Raw genomic sequence first — 21587 nt, 5'->3', positions numbered from 1 at the left:
CATTGAAAAGAATGAATTAAGTCCTTTGCTCTGGATACAGATTATTTTAGAAGCTGAATAGCTTTCCTTGTCCCTACCTTCACCTCAGTTCTGCTGTCTTTACTCACACTGAGCAATATCTTATTTACCAGCTAGATCATATGAAACTTCTTGCAGAATATGGTAGTAGAATCAGATGCAATACTGAATTCACCAGCTAAAGAAATCTGGAAGTGACAAAAATACAATTCCTAGCCTTTTTCTGGTTTATAAGTGTGATAATAGATCTGTTGAGATAAATGTATTCAAAAGAAGCCCACACATGTCCATTATTGGACATGTTCTTCTGGATCTAGCTGCAGCGGCTTGAGGTGTTATTCTTACACCAGCATGCTCTTCACCTGGGCAATCTCCCCAGCAAGAACCATGCTCCTAATCTGCTTCAGTGCCAAATCTAGCCAATTTGGTTAATCGTACCTTCACAGCAGGTTGAGCTAAACTGCCAGAATTTGCAGGAAAAAACTAAGGTGAAGGCTCAAGATCTATTTTGATGACTCTTTGGAGCTCCTGATGACCTCCAATAGTGGTGCAATAAAAAAATCACAGGTGAGATTTGGGTATCTTAGGTGATTGTATCAACTGAGGAGAGTGACGGAATTTGCAATAGGGGAATATCACTCACAGATATGTATTTTGTTCACAGGAATGTGTATGTCTCAGTTGTAGAGAGAAAGGAGCTTGAAAAAAGTTAAGATGTTGATTATTTTATTCTAGGGCTGACTTTTGCAAAATTAGGGCTGTTTTTCACAAAACTGTTTGCTTAGGACGTTAACCAACTGCTAACTAGTGGAGCTGGAAATGTTCTTTGTAAGACACTAATGCTGTAATTGTCTAGCACAATATTTTTGAAGCAGGTATCATTGGGTGCTGCTAGAGGCAGGCTCTTACACCAAATAGACCACTGATTTGAAGCTGGATGGCAATTTCTGTCATCCTCATACATTATGGGGCAGAAAACATGCATCTGTAGGGTTTGAGATGAATCCTGCAAAGAATCTACAGGGGATTATTGAAAAAATGTTTACATTTGTCCTCCCCATCTTTTACAAATTATCATGGAAAGTTTGCTTCATACAAACCTGTAAATAATATGGTGCATGCCTGAAGAGGGCAGGTGGAGCAATAGGGGAGAGCTACGCTGGGTGCTTGCATGTTGCTGCTTTGGTATTGCTACTTGCCAGTACTGGTTGTATGTCATGGGTCTGTGGTATCATTTTACTGACATCTTTAGCAGGGAAGTGCAGCCCCGCAGGCCCAGCCAGTATTTCTTAGGTGAATAATATAAATAATCATAACTGATAAACAAGTCCTTGCATATCACATTGATTTTCCAGTGCATTGCATAGGCAGATAAGGGTCACTGTTCCTATTCAGGGGTCAGTGTATAGTGTACAGTATTGTATTCCACCCTGTGCTGCATCTGCCACGAGACATGCTAGCACAAGCCAGCTCTGCAAGGAAGAGTCAGCAAAACCTGCCTTCTCTCACCGTAGGACTAGAGTGGGACATGTGCTTGTCCGTGCCGGTTACCTCCCCTCACACCTGCATTTCTACTCTTGATTTTCTTCTCTGCCTTCCACTGGTCTATGTTTAGTGATTTTATGGGTTAGGCAGAACTTCTATCCTTGCTAGAGTCCAACATTTCTGATGAGCTTACCGAGACTCCCTTTACATTGAACCTATTTTCCTTTTCTGGGGACCCTATTCACTCCTGCCTTCTTTAACAGGAAGAGGTTACACATACTATACAGGCAAAAGAAATACAAAAATAGGAAAGAGGGATTTGGTATTAGAATGAAAGGAGGAGAGAGAAGAAAACTGGAGAAGGAACAATAATTATTCTGTTCATAAAATCATAAAGAGAAAACAAGCAATGGAAAAATAGGGAAAAAAGGACATCCTGGGACAGTAGAGAACTAGAAATGTAAGAGAAAGTGTAGAAAAAAAAAAAAAACAAACACAAAAAATCCATAAGGATTTATTAATAAATCATCTGGAGTTAATGTAAAAATAAACCATCCAACACAAAGAAAGTGTTTATTTGTTTTTAATAATAGTATAAATGAGAATGGAACAGCCAGCCAGGGGCTACTTTAGTCTCTGATTCAGCAAACCACTAAAGTACATGCTAAGCTTTTACAATCTACTAAATTTCATTAAAGTCAAGTCTCACTAAAGTTGAGCACATACTTAAGTGTTTTTTCTGAATTGGATTTATGTTGAAATTGGCTCAGAATTACAGTTGTCCTTATTGTTTGGTTCACTGAGGATTCTGCAGGGAAAAAATGGGATCAAATAAAGTGTTTTGTTTCAGATGCAGAGGTTTAAAAAAAAAATCAAGTAAAATTAAAGGAAATAACTAAGCAAAATATGTTTTTCCCTTGTAGCAATTTGACAAAGTTGAATTGGAAAATACGTTCAGCTCTCGAATCTGTATTTTATTTTACTTTTTGCTTAGAGAAAAGCCTGAATCAGCCTTGATTCAGCTGATATTCAGTTTAACGTCTGTAGACATGGGTGAAGCATATGTGCAATACATTTCTGAAATGATTTCTGGCCAGTATTACAAGTTGGGAAGCCAAGCCCCAAACAAAGAAACTGATTGGCATAAGGCTGCCCAGCCAGGCAGGAGAAAGAAGCCAGTATCATGTCAAGGATCCTTCCCCACGCCAGCTCTGGGAGAACATCGCTTTCAACAAAACCATACCAAGTTGTTATCAGAAATCTGTTATCCTAGTTTATTTAAAGCTGCACTTCACAGACAGTTTGACTTTTCTAGTGGCTTGCACCTAATACCGATGCATCACAGAAGGTTTTGGAAAGATGAATTTTGCTGATATAAACCAGATTCTTCTTCTCATGTTTATTTACATGATCCGAGCTTATTTGCTCCTGCTGTTTTGTTAAAGGATGATCAAAAGCTGGTTGATTAACTCAGAGAAATACAGAAAGATAATTATGCTTTTCCTTATTCTAGTGTTCTTATTCTGTTATTTCATGTTCCCTCACCTTTCAGCTTGCTAACCAGCAGATCTTAGGCTGGCCAGTCAGAAAGTGTGACATCTCTTTTGAATAACACTGCACTAAATTGTGTAATTTTAACTACTTACAAATGACCGACTACTTTGGCATCTCCCTCACTACTCCCCATTCTTCTCTGCCTCACGATGTAGCACAGAAAGAAAACAGTTTAAAATGGCCTGATCCTGGTGACCCGTCCTTCTACCCTATTATTTTCTAAACAGGAGAAAGAGGGGCAAAAATAAAAGACATATGTAGGGTATAGAGCATCCAGGAGTTGATTACAAGGATAGTTCCTTCTTATTCTTTCCAAGACACACCAGAGCAGCGCAGTTTCATAAATTATGTTCTTGGATTGGCATTTATCGGTATTCGAGAATTGAGCTGAAGCCTCTTTTCATTTCCTTGTAGAGAACTGCATCTTAAAAAAATGCCCTGATGCAAAGAGCATAACACAACGATATTATTTTATGGGCATGCCTAGCAAGAGAGAAGGACTGTGCTAGGGGGATTGAGCCTTCTTGTCAACCCCTGAGAAGTTTCTTCTGAGAGAGGAAGAAGATAGACTAGGAGCTGGGAAAGATGGAGAAACTTCCCAGTTACCTATGCAGGGTTGTTCTGAAGAGCAGTGGTGGGCTATACTTCTGTGGGCTGTGAACACAGCACCCATTAACACTTCTGTATCTTCTAAGGCCAGCCCCAGAAAAGCTATTAATCCTGCAAATTAGGAATTAAGACCAATTCAGTTGGGTGACACTTGCTGGCAAAGTTTCTGCATTGGATGTAGGAGAAAAGGCTTGCTTGGGATGCAGGAATGTATATATAATATGCAGGAATGTAAGGTACCCTGAAAGGCACACAGGTTGAATGCCTGGCTGTTTCACCTGCAGGCAAAAGCCTGAACTAATCAAATTTTGCAGACAACAGCCCAGTGCCATATGCATCATCCCGCAAGGTTGTAGAGTGTCTTCATTCTGCAGAGCATCCCCCAGGCTTTCTTTCTCCATCTGTCCAGGAGGGTCTAGTCACTTCCCAAAAATATGGGGTGGGGTAAAATAGCTGTCACTGGAATGCATGCTCGTTAGCATGGTTAGTGTGACTTTCTTTAGAAACAAGGAAAGTTAGGGAAACCAATTTCATAAAAAAATGATACCTTAGCAAAGTATTTCACCTCCTATTTTATTGCAATTCTGAAGGGTCCTAATCTCCCCTGTACATGATGAGAAAAATCATTGAAACTACCAAGAAGCCTTAGACTGATATTATATCCAAGGCACGTTTTCACCCACTTTAAACAACCGATAAGATGGTAGGCTTTTAACAGGAGGAGTAGGAAACAACCAAGTTGGTAAAGCATGACATGGTAAGAGGAGACCAGAGTCTGGGATGTAGAAAGGCAAAACAGGACAGCTTTAAGAGGTAGACCAGATGGATTCCCTGGTACCTATAGTCTCTAAATCTGAGATTGCTGGAGGGTCCAATGCAGCTCCCAGCATAAATTACGGTTGTCAATAACTAGTGGGTTTATGGCAACTTCCCAAAAGTCTGCAGATGGGCTGCTGTGCCTTTAGAACTCCCTAGGACCTGGAAATCCCTCCAAGCCCTGCTGTTCTGCCACAGCTTCTGTGCAGTGCTGTAGCTCCTCAGCATTTCTTAGCAGTTCATTAAGCAATCTAATGAATTTGTCACATGTTGTTTCTTGTCTAGTCATTTTCCAGTGAGCGCTGGGGGTGCAGCAGAATGCTTTGCTTGGTAGGATGCCTTGATAACCTCATACATTTCAGTACTCCCTTTTATGTATACACACATGCACTTTTCCTGCACTTGTAGTGAAGAAGGCACAGGAGTGGAAAGATGAGAAGTTGCAGAGTTGTCTTATTCCCTTCTGGTATTTGTTTCGGAGCTTTGTGATATGTCTTGCAGAAATGAGCTTTATCTCTTATTGCAGAAAACTCTTACCCATCAGAGGAATAAAACCAGTCATGCCTATAAGGCCCCTACAGCTGCTTCTTAGGCTAGCTTACAGCCATGCCTGTGTAGAAATGGCTCCAAAGACATAGGTCACCCTCCACATAGATTTCCACCAAGCAGTCACTACTCAGAAACCACTTAGAGCTCTGTGTCTGCTAACACACCCTGTGTCTGCTAATGGAGTTCGCTGAGTGCATTCAGTGAGTCTCTAAGGTATTTTCTATTGCCACTTCTGTATTTTGCTTCCCACTATCAGCACACACAGAACTATTTCCACAAAGGGATATCAGTTCCCAGGACCCAAATCACACTGATTAAGGATTTTGAACATGATACTGATGCAAGTTACTTGAGAAGTGTTATGTGAATCCCAAAGTCAGGTACAGTCCTGGTTGAAAGGTGATTGCTATAAAGCCATGCAATCCCAGCTACACTGCCTGGCATGTGGTCATGTGCACTTTACGAGCCAGTGCTGAAGTGGGAGGGAGATCAGAGGCCTTGTAATCCCACATTAAATCCACACATGGTAAATGCTGCCTGTGGGCAGGTTTGGATTTTTACCTGGTTGTGCAAGAGCCAGGAGCTGATGCTCTTTTGACTGCTGTTGCTACCGCTAAATTTGTTTGAGACTCCTTCAAACAAAGTGTTCTGGTTAGTCCTGGCTCCTTTTTCCATATCTGCAGTTCCCCAGAGGCTCGGACATCAGCCTCTAACAGTTTAGGTTTCCTTGTTCTCAGGTTGCTTCGTGGAGCAGAATATCAGCAGTGATGCCCTAGGCATATTTCTGCCACTCTGGTATTTTGCAGTGCTAAACACAGATCAGGGTGTGACTCCACACTCTTTTTTAGTAGGCTCTTTATTATTTGGATACCAGTACATGATCTTAGGAGTAAAGAAAAACTAATGATATGGCTGCTACATGAAAATAATGTTATAGGTACGAAAATTCTAGAAACTTAAATGGTAAATCACTGCCAAATTTAACAATGTTGGGCATATCAGATGTAGCAGAATTAAATATGATACAATTGCCTGGTTTACTATATTCTCTTTTTTTTCTGTTTAGTTTATCTTGGAGAATTCAGAATGTTACTCTAGGACAACTGCTTAGGTTTTTCATGGCCAACTTAAACACGTTCTTAGGCATACTTTTCCTTCTGTGGGCTATTCCTCCCAGTGCTAAGAATATGGCTTTCTTCATTTGAACTGGCCAGGTCTTGCTATTTACAAGCTTCAGCAGCTTCTTCAGTACCATGGCTGATTTGTATATGGTATTTTTGGCCTCCTCTTAGCTTTTCCAATGCCAAGTGTGACTGTAATGTATCTTTTTTTAACATACATTTTCTGTAGTGTAATAGGATATTAGCATCCTGATTCCTGCCAGCAAAATTCCATCTACAACAGATAACACCCCCTTAAACTAATAGCAGTGCATGGAAATACTGTCCTGGAGACCCTGTGCTGATGGTCTTGATGATTTTGTAAAGCCTTATTCTCAGTAAAAGCTCTAGCATTCATGTTTTGTATTTAGTTCAAAACTAAGTGTATCGGTAGTGTTTTTAAAACAGAGTCATTATTCTAGATCTGAGTTTTGCTCTACACTCCTCTTGTTTCTGAACTCTCCAAACTTTTCTGAGGCCGAGATTCCATTTCCCAGTCATGCTATTTGTCCAGACAAAAATCTCCCTGTTTTGGGGAGTGTGGTATGTAAGAATTGCCTCCTTTGGCATTGGCAATAAGTGCTTTATAGTAATTTTCAGTTAACACTTGCCTTCTTTAAAGACAGAACAGTTTAATTCCACAGACAAAGTTCAAACATAGCTTTTCCATTTGAGCACACTAGCAGTCTGCTTTTGAATGTGTCTTTGATGCTCTCATCCCTCATTTTGACCAAAGAGGTGCAAGAAGGCTGAGCTAATGCCTACTCCAGTGACGTATGTGCACAATTTACTTTTTCTCATATTGTCATGGTACCTCAGCACTAGAAGTCTTGTCTGGTCTCAGAACTATGAAGACTTGTGTCCTGTATCCATTGTCTGCTTCATAGAAGTGCCCTCCTTTAGCTGTCTTGAGCAATGCATTGGGTACAAAGTTGACCACCTATATCCTCTGTGATTTCTGTTCTTCCTGAACCTCTTCTTTGTCTGTTGAGGGCAGGTGTGTTGCTCATGGCTTCAACCTTACCATGATTTAACCGCATGTCTTGCATTAATAAGAGAATTTCAAGCTACAGCAGGATATCCGCTAAGGAGTTTCTGTCACTTTAAAAAATTACAACACTCTGTTACAGTGAGGCTTAATGAATCCCAGACTTAAAAGCCACAAAAAAACCTAATGAATTATTCTGGCACCTGCATTACACAAGGTATAGCGCTCCAGCCAGTAATTATTTTATCATAGCTCCTGACTGAGCTATGCTGGACCTTCTAGAAAGGTATAGAAGCTTTGAAACTTCAACAAGCAAAAGCTGAAGAGGGAGTGCTTGAGCATTTTCTGACAAAGCAGCATTTCATCAGAAAACAGCCATTTGTCAAAAGCAAGAAGCCTTGTGGAAGACTTCTGGCAGGGCAGTGCTTTGCTGAAATGCAGCTGGAGTTCCCACAAGCTTTTGCTTCATGGCCAACAGGCCCCAAGGGGGTGGGTGAGCAGCTTGGCTCCTCCAAACCACCCAACATTGTAGCTCTGGGGTAACCTCACCTCCAGGCTGTGCTGGCCATGGGACATCCAGGCCTCCCAGGGACAGGACAAGCCAGCTGAATGGCCTGTGTGAGTGTCCAGGGTCTTTTGGGGTCTGGGACAGCCCTGTTGCCATGGCCCGGATCAGGCATCTTCCCCAGCTCTCTGCTGTAAAAAGGTCCTGAAAGCCCGGGAGACTCAGCTGAGCTTGAGCATGTTGGTACCCAGGTAAATCACAGGAAGTTTAGCAGGTTCTACCTTTGGGCTGAATGGGAGGGAAAGGCTTTTGGAAGATGAGAATTTCTTGTGAGGTTCCATGGCCTTGTGGATATAAACATGCTCAACTTTCCCTTGTGTTCAGCTGATGATCTACCATAAGTTAAAAATGTCATGCTGTTCCAAAAAAGACAAGTGCCACGCTGAGATGTATAAACAGGGCTGTAGCCTGCAAGACACACGAAGTAATCCTACCACTCTGCTCAGTGCTGGTAAGGGCCCAGCAAGGACATTGTGTCCATTTCTGGGCACCAGCCTGCACTAAATGTGGAGACATGCTGGAGAGAGGTCAGAGGAACAAAACAAGAATAATTTGAGCTCAGGAAAGCATCTTTATGAAAAAAGATTAAATTAATTTAGTTTGCTTGGTCTAAAAAAAAAAAGAGAAAAAGGGTAGATGAATTCAAATCCCAAATAAGGCAATTTTGAGGAGGGAGGCACTGGACTGCATGTGATAGATGGGAGAAGGCAGGCTTAAGTGGCAACAAAAAACATTCAAGTTAAATATGAGAAAACATTTGCCTCAGTAAGAGCAGAGAAGCATTGGAGTAGGCTGCCCTAGGTGTCTGACAGGTCTTCTTCCTCAAAAGGTTTTAGAGAAAATATGTCGGGAACAGCACTACTATTGCTGAGCCCTTCTTAGGCTAAGGGACAGGCTGCATGACCCCTTGAGATCCTTTCCAACCCAGCTATTATGTGAACTTGAGCAGCTGCTATTTAGAGTTGTGGTTAGTTACTGTTTGATTAAGAAGTACTTCATAAGTAATATACGCCATGAGTGTGCCATTCAGCTTCTTTTCACCCAAAGAACAAAGATTTATTGAACATTTCTGGCTTTTCTGTGTGATTTAGTCTGACAACTAAAACATACATTAAACTAGCAAAATGGTGTCGATTGCTGCAAGCCATTCAAATACCCATGACTGTACCCCAGGTACCATGTCTTCCCCCTCAGGTACTGTTTTCTGCCATGCCAATAGTGTCCTGATGTCTCCTCCTGTTCCTGGAACCACTTTAAGTTCCTCCACTGAAGCTTAGGTGAGATAGCTGCTACTTTGCTTCCAGTTCCAAGAGAGTTCAAAATCAAAATGTCTGATAGTTACAAAACAGAGTGGAAAAAAAGTATTAAAGAATATTTTTTAAAAGGGGAGGGGGATTAAAAATAGGGCTGTGTCAAAAAAATTGGAAATGACAATACTTATTTTTTATATTTTTCTTGCAAAAGAAATCTGATGGAATTGTATTTGCTGAATATATGTACAGAGAAAAGGTGTTCTGCACTGAAGAACTTACAATCAAAGAATTTATGTGCTAATATTAAATAATGTTTTAAATGTAGAAATATTTGCAAGGGAAAAAAATAGCAATGGATTCCTAGCTTCCTTCTTAATTCAGTTGCTTGATAATCTAATCTTTTTAATTTATTAGCTGAAAACTGCAAGACCACACTAATTTGTTCTATTAGTAGTACAATTTCCACCTATATTTTGCTAAGTTTTATGTCTTCAGGCATGCATTAGCAGGTAATTCAATCTTTGGCTGCATAATGCTTTCCTTTAATAAGGAAGAGGCTCATAATCTTAATCCAATTAAAGAAAAGAGAACTGAAGGAAGATTTGCCACAACAAAAGATGATACTAGAGGGTATTATCTTGGGGTACTGGCAGCAAGCTAATGACTGTTCATCAGGAAATCAGTACCTTCAAATATATTCAACCTCAGGTGTGGAGAGCACTTGAAAGCAGCTGGGAGACCTGTGTCTCCTCTTAAATGAGTTTGAGATACTTGGTTTCCCAGCTATAGTTGGTATTTAAGTATGGAGAGTTGTAAATTTTGACACTGAGATTTACCAGGATCTGGGCATACACTTAGTTTTGCTTTTTCTGGATATCATTTGTGCCAGTGCATCTTTGGACGTTTATCCCGCAGGTTGCTGCCTCAAGGGTGTGTTTTATATACACACAGCCCATCTTGTTCACAGACAGCACCTCTGGTATTATTTCAGTTCTGTGTCATGTCCATGAGAATAGCTAGTTCCAAATTATTCAGGGGGGATACCAAGTGTTACCCTATACCATGAATGAATAACTTTGTTTTCATTGTCTAATCCCTTCTCATACTCTTGAATGACATCTTGGAGTACTGAGCACTGTAAATGCTGTTTTAAAATGAACTCTATTTTACCAGTTTAGATCTTTCAACTTTGTCTACTGTGAGAAAGGAGAAATAAAAATGTGAATTTACTTTTCTACATTTAATACTTCAGCCACATACTGTCTGGTGGCAAAGAGTGGTTCCTAAATATTCAGTAGCATCAGCTCAAACCCCTCCATAGCATCCCAAACTAAATTACATCATCTATGTGTTCATGATGAAAACCATTTCCTTTTTCATAAGCAAAGAACCTTGAAGGTAAAAGAAAGCCCTATTAAAGGAAAAGCAGAAAAACAGAGTAACAAATCAGCAGGCTGCAGTCTCAAGCTCACCCTCTTCCCACAGCAGATGGAGAAGTCACTGAGCCCATCCCACCTTCGCTAAGTCCTACACACGGTTCCTTGCCCAGGCTCAGGGGACCCCTTTGCTGGCTGCTTCCACCTCTGCCCCTGAAGAAGCATGCCATCTCCCAGGCCTCTTTGCCAGCTGGGAGGGAGACAGGGGAGGGGGATGCCTTAGGCTAAACAGCATTAGTTAGACCATCCCATGTCTTTGCAGCCTCTCTTCAGAAATTATTCTCCCGGCTTCAAACATCTTGCCTCAAAGTACTGGCCCCACCTGAGCTAGCCCTCACCTCAGTACACTGTATCAGCTTTTTTTCCTGCTTCTTTTTTTTCTCTTACTACTGAAGAAATGAAAATCCAGACCCTTCTTCCTCTTGTTTCCCTTTCATAGGACTCCTCCCTGCCCTCCTGGAAGGCTACATTGCTGGCTGGGGTGACTCCTCAACTGTGGGGTGACCCCCCAGCCTGCCCTTGGTCTGGGCACAGCAGGCTTTGTCCATTCCTTACGAGATGCGATTACCAGCATTTTAGTCATACTATCCTCAAACCTGGTGATATTTAAACAAGAATGCTCCTCCCTAGCACGACTGCTGTGCCCGTGATGCCGGCTCCCCTGGACCCCCTTGCTCTCTAGCAGATGTGGGCAGAGGGCTCCCCACAGAAAGTGGTCTTTGGCCAAAGCTCCAGGTTGCTCTTCTTTCCCCTTGCCCTCAAGTGTCAGCCATGAGCTCTTGCCTGTCACATCAGGCTCCATGTACTGTTTATCATTTCAGATCTTTTCTGGTCTTCCCTTTCCTTCGTATCCTCTCTTAATTTAAACAGTGCCAACCTTTCTAACCATGAAGTGACTCCTTGACACACAAATTTTTGCTGGCTTTCTGAGCTGCTTTCATATATGCTATATGCTACACTGGGACAGGTGTGTCTGAGCCAGCACTATCTGCAAGCATATTTAAATTGACTTAATAATACTGCCGCATTACTTCCCAGTTTTTAATCTCATTTTGCTACCCAGGAGAGTATTTTACTTACTTTTTGGCTGCTGTTTCTTACTGAATTGTCCAGAAGAGGACCCAATTTTAGCCTGTTGTTATTGATTTTCTTGTGACTGCTCATTCTGGAACACGCACAGAATCTAATCAAAATGAGTGTAAAAATATTTTGTTCAGCTCATAGTTGCTTCTAAGAACAGAAGCTCTCAGCATAGATTTTCATGCCTGTGCCAGACAGAAATGGTGGTTAAGCATCTACTGAGATAGATCAGTGAAGCAGGCAAGGAGGCAAGTGCAATCAGCTGCACCAAAGGCAGAGCACCCTGCTCCACTGGGATGTGTCACTCACACTGGGACCAGCTGGACCAGAGTTCATGTGACAGACCTCACTTGTCAGCCCCAGTCTCTCACAGACCGTTTGCAGGCCCCAGAGCAATTCATGAGGGCCCTACCCACCTTTGGATGAGGTTGAAGAGCAGACTGCAAAACAGGTGAAGTGGTTCAGCTGGGGAGCAGACCCCTCTTTTTCTCAGGGAGCCCATGCTATCGGTTCACCCAGTGTTGGGAGGGTGCCCTTGGGAAGATGGCAGCAAGGAATAGACTGACAATAGTAGAACAGTTTGACTACATGTGTCCTTGCTGCCTGATCTGAGCAGTGCTTGGGAAAAAGGACAGGCAGAGTAGTGGCAGGGATGCTCTGGCTAAGGTTCTCCATGTGGGTGGAAACTTTCCTAAGTGGTCCTCATGCTGGGGCAGGGAGTGGGCTGTAAGCAGATGTAGACAGCATGCATGCTATACTTGACCTCCCCATCTACAATAAATTTGATGTGCACACAAAGCACTGAGCTTGCTGCACATTCACCATCTGTCTGGCTGTATGTAGAGGAAGGCTAGCTATGTGTCGAGGCAGCGGGTCATGGTGTAAAGCTCTCTTCTGCAGCTGGCAGTCCCTGTCTTTCTTCCTGCCACAAGACCAGACACCCATTCTGTAGATGATTGTAGATATTTCTATGGGGCATCAGATAGCAGGAGGACTTTGTGAAACAGGACAGAATGGAAAGTGTCTGCAGCTGACTGCAATGATTGTTTGACTTTCAGTAATTCATCCCATAGGACCTGGCAGACTTAGCCTCAGCCAGGTGGAGAGAGAGAACATCAGTCTAAAAAATGTGTGATACACTTTTTCATATCTTTTCTGAATCCGTGAGTGGTGGGAGGAAGATAACCTTTCCCTAGCTGAAACTTGGCAAGTTTCTTATTCTGTTGGGCACTGAAGAAGCAAGAACTACCGTCCACCTACCAGGAAAAATGAGAACCCAAAAGCCTGGGGACACTCCCTTGTTGCACTGCTCTGTCACCTCCTAATCCTGGCTCTGGTTAAAATTCTGTCATCCTGCTGTCAAAGGGCCACATGCCAATACCAGAAGCTCCTCAGCAAAAGGTACCAGTCAGATGTTGAGATAATGTGCTCACAAGGGATAGACGATATTGCATCCTGGCTAAAGCAGTGTGACATAACTCCAATGGCTTGCCAGAGGAACATCCCAAAGTGTTTTCTGACTGCCAGTGTCAGCAACAGCTGGACATTTCATGTCCATGTTTCAGATTTTGAGGATGGTGTTGAAATCCCCATTCAGGATTAGGGAACTAGCAGTCAAGTTTGCCAAAAATGGGAGTTTCTGACTTTAGACTGAGTCACTTGGATGCTGCAAACATGAAATACATATTTTTTCATATGAAAACCAGTATGTTCCTACAAAATCTTTCCATGTGACTCCACATTTCCTGGTAGAAAATTGTTTGCCTAGACATATTTTGATCTCTAGCCAAAGATTTGATTGCCCTTGCCAATAAAAATGCGCTTGTTCAAGCCAGGACCAAAGAATAGTTTAGAGTGGACCCGCCACAGAGAAGTGCAGCGTCTACCCAGCTGTCTAAGTGTGTTGACCGCAGAGGCATGAGAATGATGTGAGCTTTATCTCTCTTCTCCCATTGACTGCTGCATCTGGACCTTCATTTTAACAAAAATGTATGAAATATTTCCCAATGCTTGGTGGTCATACAGCATGCACAATCATTAAGGCTGACTACTAGAAGAACCCCTATGATGACAGTGTTTCCCTGCAGTAGTTCCTTTTTTGACCTAGGCAGAGGTCAAATCTGCCTAGGTATGTTTAGTGCATAATAAGTCATCCTCATAAAAAGGTTCTCAGCACTTGAAAACTCTTGATGACTTGTTTCAGAAATTAACTGTCCTCAGGATTAGCAACCTATGCCTACCTTCTATTCTGAATTTGACTAACTTCAGATTTTTACTACTAGCTTTTAGACCTATTCCAAATAGGCTGAAGAGCTGTTTATTGTGATTTTTTTGTGCTACCTCCTCCCTCATAGCTATACCCATTTTCATATGCCATAATTAAGTTAGTTCTTCATTTGACAGGCCTGTAGACATGCTGCAGGGAAAATGTATTGAGCACAGAGAAGCTGCAATATTTCTCATCCCCAGGATGGAGGCTTCAAAGCTCTATAGCTAAGCTTGCAATGACACAATCACTGAACGTTTCAAGCCTTCATGATTCATTACAGAGAAGTATCTTGATTTCAAATGCTTCCCTGGAAGTCATCCTCACTTTCAATGTGAAAGAAGTCTTTCTTGTGACCTTGTTTCATTTTTAGCAAGCATAAGTTCAAACCAGAGAGTTAAGAACGATCAAGGGAAAGGAGGGGATGGACCAACACCGCAAGATTATCATAGTTATTTGCTTAAGAGAAAGCTTTGATTCTTACAGCATTTGATGCTTCTTTATTCCCCACTATTTACCACTATTCACCATTTATTTGCCCATCCAAATCTCTCACAGTGTACTCTGTTCATGGAGGTCTGATCACAAGTTTTACAGGGTCTCCTGTGACCAGAATCATGCAGAACCATAGGAATATTTAGTAACACACCTTACACGTGATAGAGAATTAGGCATCTGACACTTGTTTGAGGAGGTGTGGCTGGCATCACTGGGGTGCCTGGCCTACTCTGTCAAGGCTGGTATGTGCCCTGGGTGGGTTGTTGAGTGGGCATAGCCTCGGGGCCATACTGAGGGGTTGATTTGACAAAGCAGAACCACTGTGGCAGCATGGGGCCCTGGTATGTAGCTGGGATCACTTTTCATGTCTTTCTTTTACAGTTCTCAGAGATGGGCTCTCCGTAATGCTTTGGTTATGAAGAAGGAAGGACTGCTGAATTGTTGTTTTGCAATGGGGAAGACAGAGGGAGAAACACCAGCACTGTGGCTCCCACCTTGTTGCTTATTTCCCTGCAGACATGTGTCCGAAATCCTCTCTGTGTTGTATTAAGGAAAGGAAGATCTTACATATTACGACATCTGCTTTCTTACATCATCTTTTCCAATTTTGCATCCTATAACCCCCTGGTGAAAAGAGGAACAATGACTTTATATAGCTGCTGCTTGATTCTTTTGCTATTTACCTGGAACACTGCTGCCTATGGGCCAAACCAACGGGCACAGAAGAAGGGAGACATTATTCTTGGAGGATTGTTCCCCATTCATTTTGGAGTGGCTGCTAAAGACCAGGATCTAAAATCAAGACCAGAATCCGTGGAGTGTATAAGGTAAGCCACAAAAAGGGAAAATAAAAAGTTTTGGTGGAGAAGTCTTGACCTTTCTCGACTTCAGGTGACATGCTATACATTGTGTAAATATGGTCTGTGATCTGATGCCTGTAGAGGCAATGGTAAGTTATGGTGTAAATAATAGAAAAAACAAGTGTGTAAAGACAGGAGGTGCCTATGTTAAACAGTAACAAAAATAATATTTGGACAGTGAAAGAGGGCAATCTTGGTATTACCCAAAGCTGCCAAAACATGAATATACTGATCTACCTGGCCATTCACAGTGGACATTTGAATAGTATCTGAAATCAGCTTTCCTAGCAGAAGGACAGAAAAGAACCCATAGTGTCCTTAAGTTCATTTGATTACAGTCATGCATAGCAAAATAGCTTAGAAATCAAATTTGGGGTTTTTTTTCCAGTTCTGCCTCTCATCTTCTGAGACTTTACAAACTGTTTAGTTGCCTAAACAAGTGAATAGGTGAAAGTGAGATAGGTCACTGCTTTTGAAAAATCCCACTGAACACATAGATAATGTCTTTAGGACCTTTACAAAGTTCCAGACTTGAACTCTTTACCCAGGCTTTCCTCACCCAAAGTCCTTTTCTTCTGTGTAAACAGTGCACATAGGTTTTGTCTTAAGTATTTGGCAGTTAACCCTGGAGGGAGAAATGCACATGAAAACAAATTCTCTTATTATTGAAGTGTAGCCATTTTTATGATGAAACATGAGGAATTTTTAAGCTTACAACCCTGCACATAATACACATAACAAGTGGAAAGTGTGACAGAAACTGATTGCAACTGAAACGTCATATAAACAAAATATAAGAAATTGATGTGGAATTTTTTCATGACCATGCATAGGAAAACACTTCAGTGTTATGGGACCTCTTCTGTAATCACATGTGAAAAATTGTGTATCTGGAATTATTTGGACCCCTCATGCTAGACTGGGGATCTAGTACAGTTTTGTTGCAGATGGCAATGAAGAATGGCTGACAGCATTCCTGCTATGGTTACAGATTTCAGGTGTGGTTTCCCACTGAGACACTGAGCAAGACCCATCCATCTTGGTTACGAGATCATCCCCAGATGCTCTCATAGGGAGCACACAGAAAGAAATGTAATTAAGCGGGGGTTCTTTTGGCTTCTTCTCTGTATGCACAAGAAAGTCATGAACTAAATGTATGTGGAATGTCTATTTCATGGAGCAAGAAGCTCTGCCAGATTCTCAACATTTTTTCTTTCCCAGATGCAGCATTTTAAAAGTGGAATGCTGAAAGGCGATGGATGTTTTCAGCTCCATTGTCTTCTTCACCTGCTCCAGGTGGCAGGCAGGACAGTGCAGATATTTGCAAACTGAACATAGCTTTCATGTCTGTCAGCACTGGGTCTGCCTCAGTGACTGTCTTGACATGGTCGCATTATTAGAACGGATTACAGGAGAATGTTCCCACCCCGAGTACAAGTACGTGGTTGCCAAAAGATTTGTTAATGGGGTAGCACCGCCAGCAATAGGCAAATCCTGAAAAGCCAGACCAGCTGTTTTAAGGACACAATGGGAGATCCTTCTGGGTGGCATTTGGTCTGCTAAAAGACATCCTCCACCTGAAATTTGCCTGGGTAAAATCTGTGTTCCTCTTACCCCTGCACCAAGAAGCTGTGGGTGCAAAAGAGAGGAGTTGACTCAAGGAGCAGGCATTTGTGGCTCTTTGCTGCACTCCCTCAAGGAACTGGATAAATTGTGAGTTGATAGCATGATGCAAATAGAATACTTAATGAAGGTCAGAGATTTAGCTGCAGAGGTAGTAGCAGCTACGATAGGAACAAGGGGATAACTGGACTAGAGATGACTGGAATTTCCTTCACTGCACACATCTTTACCAGCAAACGTCCATTTCCAGGAAAGGTTTCATTCAGAAGGAATTGGGTTGAGAAGACGTTTTGAAACTGGTCATCAGATTTTAATGATGAAGATAATTAATCCATGGGACAGTTTATGTGTATTCCTTGTTATTGGTACATGTTAAATTGAGAGCAGATATTTTTCCTGAAAGGGTTTTCTATTTTAAGCAGTATTTAGGTCAGAAAATTCCTCTGACTGGACTTGTACAGAGATCTCTCAACACACCCATGGTGGTCCTTTTTGGTTTTGGACTCCGTGATTAGGTAGTAGCCTGTGGCAGGGTTGTGCATGCTGACTGTAAGAGCCCAATACATTCTTCAAGTCATGAGCTACAGTCTTTCATATCACATTTGAGTTTCCTTGGCTAGTCTGGAATGATCGAACTCATATTTTCTGGGGCGGTGAGGGGAAGATAGGCCCCAGTTTCTTCCTGAAGTAAAATCTCCCTAATCTTGTGGTGTCAAAAAGTCCTGTAGGGTGGGAAATCTGCTAAAGGAGCATAAGTGTGGCTGTACCTGGTCAAACCAAAGATGCTAAATCTCTCCCATACCTTTGAATGCCTTTGTTGCCCTTCTCTGAGCGTTCTCCAGCGCTGCTGTATCTTTTCAAAGCTGAGGCTAATCAGTTTTATACCTGTCCCCTTTTTAGATGGCTGTGTACAGCTTTTAATCTCTTTATTACATAGGAAAATGTGTCTCAGGTCACATAAGAAAATTAGACCCAGGTCACTCGAGGAGTATGGGCATCTGTCTTTCCTCATACTCTCTTCCATTAGGCAGCAGCAGCAAGTCATCAGACCATGTGAAAAGCTCCTTGCTTTGAAACCAAGAGAAGACCTAAGGGTCCCACTGAAACCCTGTGGGTGGTTTGCCCTGGTGTCTTCTGGAGTTCAATATTGAACAATTTAAGACAATGTAGCTTTTCTTTCTTTTGAGGACTGTTCAACCTGATCTGTGCTGTTGGAACATTTTCCCACATGTTTAGCTGCGTTCAGTGCCATACCTGTGCTCCCAAACAGGGCTTCTCAAAATGGGTAGGACAGTTTTCTCTCCAGTTTTTCAGTTTTCATGCTCTTCATACTCTTGTGGCATGCCACATTTCTCCCCAGCTCACCATACGTACTGGCCTGAACCTACTGTGCATACCTTGCACATGATTATTTGGAAAACTATAGGCATAACTCAGCAGTGAAAGGAAAAGGGAACAGTAATGATCTGGTCTCTGTTCTTTTTGTGCTGTTTCTACTGAAAATGCATCTTCATGCTTTAAGCACTGAGTTGTAGAGTCCAAAGTGAAAACTTATGCATGATTTCACCACACCGAATGTCAGATAGGAGTACACAAAGTGAGAGCAATTTTGTTTCCTGTTTATTTTTTAAGCAATCAAGTATCCCGCATTTGGTATAAATACACCTTCTGTCTTTGTATGCCTCAGCTGCTGTTGCAGCAACTTTCCATATAACATTTGCTGATGCATATCTGATGTGTGCAGTGGAGGCAGAGGCTGAGCACAGCACAAGCAATCCCTGACCCCCATTCCCTGTCAGCACCTACAGAGGCCTATTCATAACCTGATTTCTTTGTCCTTACTTGATTTCATGTAGATTAACAGTAGTGGTGGTGGTATCGTTAGTGTTATTGTTAGCATTATTGCACAGGTGGGCTATACCCATATATTCCTTACATAATGAACTGCAGTGAAGATATATCTTTACTGAACTGACAGACAGTGTTGCCAATATAGTGTCACTATGTCATCATTTTTAATGCCTATTTCCTGTGTTCTAATCAGCAATCTAGCCAAGGTCCCACACTGTGACACATAGCCTTCAGGCTGTGAAATTGGGGTGAGACATTGTCCCCATGTCATAGTGCAGGACTTCACAGAGCATAGCTCTCAGACTCTTTAGCTCACTGAGTCTGTCTGTCCATCTGAGAGAACAGAGAATTTTAATTCTACCCTTTATGGATGTATTTGCTAACCCCACTGCAGAACTGAATGCATAATGTGATATTTAGAATTTCCTCCCTAAGACCAAATTATTTCCTTTTCCTCTTTCTCTTCCATCCACCTTCTGAATTATAATTTTTTAATTTTCTTTGGTCTGCACAATTCCCCTTACCCATAGTCCTAGCTTGTAAGAGTGGTAAGCAACTCATTATACCTACTGACTGCAGGAATCTAATAAACGACTGAAGGTCTCCCCTTTGCATAGCTTAGTAATAGCAGTAGTAGTAGCAGCAATAACATGTAATTAATGTACTGGAAATCTAGAGAGGACAGAGAAATTAGTATGTGCATACAACCACTAGAGAAAGAGGAGTACTAATGTGAGCCAAGAGGCATATGCAGGATTTGTAACCATTCTTGAATAAAAGTACCTGTCAGATATGGGAGGGGAAGTGAAAGCTGTATTTAGAGCTTTCACATTACTTTCTCCTTTTCCTTCATATTCTATTGCTTTTAGTTTAGTGCCTTGCAAGTGTTGATAAATGAAGGTCATGAATTCACATGAGGCTGTGAATTACTCCTTTATGGAGACCAACAGGGATCAGGACTAATTTCCCTGCTGGATCCAGACAGTAAGAGCTGTTCAAACCAAACCAGACAAACAAACAAGCAAACAAACAGGGGCTGGAGCTACAGGGAGCTTAAACCATGCCGTGAGCTTGTGTCCCTTAATTTATATACCCTTGCTTTGTAACATTGACTGAGACATTTAAGCCATCCTGAGCACCCCTTGACAGACACATTTCTACCAACTAGAAAGAAACTGGCGGGAATCAGAGATCTTGTGAGTTTACTATCCAGCAAACTGGGCTGCTGCAAAGATAATCCATCCCCTGCAGATGTGACAACTAAACTGAGGATTTGTGGAGGAATTGTTTCTGATTTATCTTTCCCTGTTTGTGCTCCTGCCTGAGAGTAGGAAGATCAGTGGGTTGCATACTCTGACAGGTGGGAGAACAGGCATCAGAAAGGAAACCTTTAAAGAACCAAGTGTAAATAAAAATTCCTATCTACACCTTTGGGCACTGAATTATTTACATTAAACTCTCATCTAGAGTTTAATGGCCACTTTTCATAGCACCACATCTCAGAAATGTTAAAATACAAGACTATGCCAACATACCTGTAAAGTGATACGGCAGAAAATAAGTTTTGGAGGTTGCTTATTTTCCACCAAGAAAATATCAGTGGCTATTTAAAGATTCTGGAAATCTAATGAAAAGTTTGCGTCTGTTAGCAAATCCTTTGCAGTTTCTTCATGGAAATTACCGATCAAATTTCTGCATGGTTGACAGAGCGTTCCAGTGACTAGTCATATTAGTCACAGCAGCAGCATAGCACAGGAGGTCAGCTGGATCAGCATAACCTGCTGCCAGGTTCAAAGGCTGCTCTTACCCATCACTCACGTACACACCAAGCCTAGATGAACCTATCTGCAGCTCCTTGCTGGGGTCTTACAGTACAATGGGAGAGAATTTGTCCACACAATTTCCATTCACAGGGATTGGAGGAATCATGAAATCTTGCTTCATTTAGACCAGTTTAGTGGCACTGCCTTCATCTGACCATATCCATGTTACAGTACTGATACAACACTGTATGAGACCTTGTCTGAAGTTCTATCAGGTATTAGAGAAGACAGAGCAAGGTCTGTTTGTCTCCATCCCATCTGATCCTCTTCTCCTGATCTGCTGATGCTGCTATCAGCAGAGGTGCAACTGAAGAGAACTGCAGGTCTCCTGCCCACGCTAGTCTGAGGTAAATTATCAAGAGCATTTCAAAGACATTTTGGAGTCTAGCTCCCAGAAAACACCCCCTACCCTCCTTTCCCCTCCAAAATAAAACCAATGCAAACTCAAGTACCTGAAGTACAGGCTTCATGCTGTAAATAAACATCAGGAGCATATGTCAGCTCTCCCCTGGCATCTCGCTCCTTAATGGTTGCAACTAGAGCAAAAAATAATCTAAATGACCGAATTACTTCTAATGGTAACACACACTGCCGTGTTCTAAAGGGTGTCCATTTTCTAAAGAATTATCTTAAAAAAGCTAGCTGTCCCTTTGGTCATAAGTTATAACTAAGGCTTTTTATTGGCCTCAAACTTTTTGACTTGAAGAGATCTGTATTGAAACCATGCTGTCTGGTCTTTGAGGTACAACCTCAGAGCAGAACCTCATTTGGAAGTTGGCCAAAGATGTCTGGAGCAGGTGAAATCAAGTTGAATAAATGAAGTTTTTAAGACTTAAAGATAAACCTTAGATGTAATATCTTTAGACATTCTGATCCCAGATGAATCAGATAAAACTCCTGGAATGGAAGTAATGTGGTTGTGTTCATTTAGCTTTGAAGAAGTCAGACATAGCTAACATCAACTTTAGAAGCAATTCATTTAATCCAGCAATTAAAAACTGTTCAGGTCATACATCTCAGAGATTGAAAGATCATGATTTCATGCAGATTATCAGTAGAAAACTTCACCTTGATAATGGAAAAATCTCGCAAAGCATTTCAAAATGGCACTCATGTGAAACCTAAAATTTACCATTTCATATAGAATCTGTTC

At 41.7% G+C, this 21587-nt stretch overlaps 1 protein-coding gene across 4 annotated transcripts in view; it reads left to right on the top strand.

The window, feature by feature from the left end:
• Nucleotides 1–21587, top strand: part of CASR (calcium sensing receptor) — a 78397-nt gene that overhangs the window by 21446 nt on the left and 35364 nt on the right. For all 4 annotated transcript variants that reach the window (XM_030020930.2, XM_030020927.2, XM_030020928.2 and 1 more), the window contains exon 2: nucleotides 14659–15104. In XM_030020930.2, the coding sequence (XP_029876790.1) occupies nucleotides 14920–15104 (185 nt within the window). In that variant the 5' untranslated portion in view covers nucleotides 14659–14919. The remainder of the gene's footprint in view (nucleotides 1–14658; nucleotides 15105–21587) is intronic.

The sequence above is a fragment of the Aquila chrysaetos genome, chromosome 7 (assembly GCF_900496995.4).
Source record: "Aquila chrysaetos chrysaetos chromosome 7, bAquChr1.4, whole genome shotgun sequence".
Lineage (NCBI taxonomy): Eukaryota > Metazoa > Chordata > Aves > Accipitriformes > Accipitridae > Aquila > Aquila chrysaetos.
This window is presented reverse-complemented; position numbering and strand designations above follow the sequence as displayed.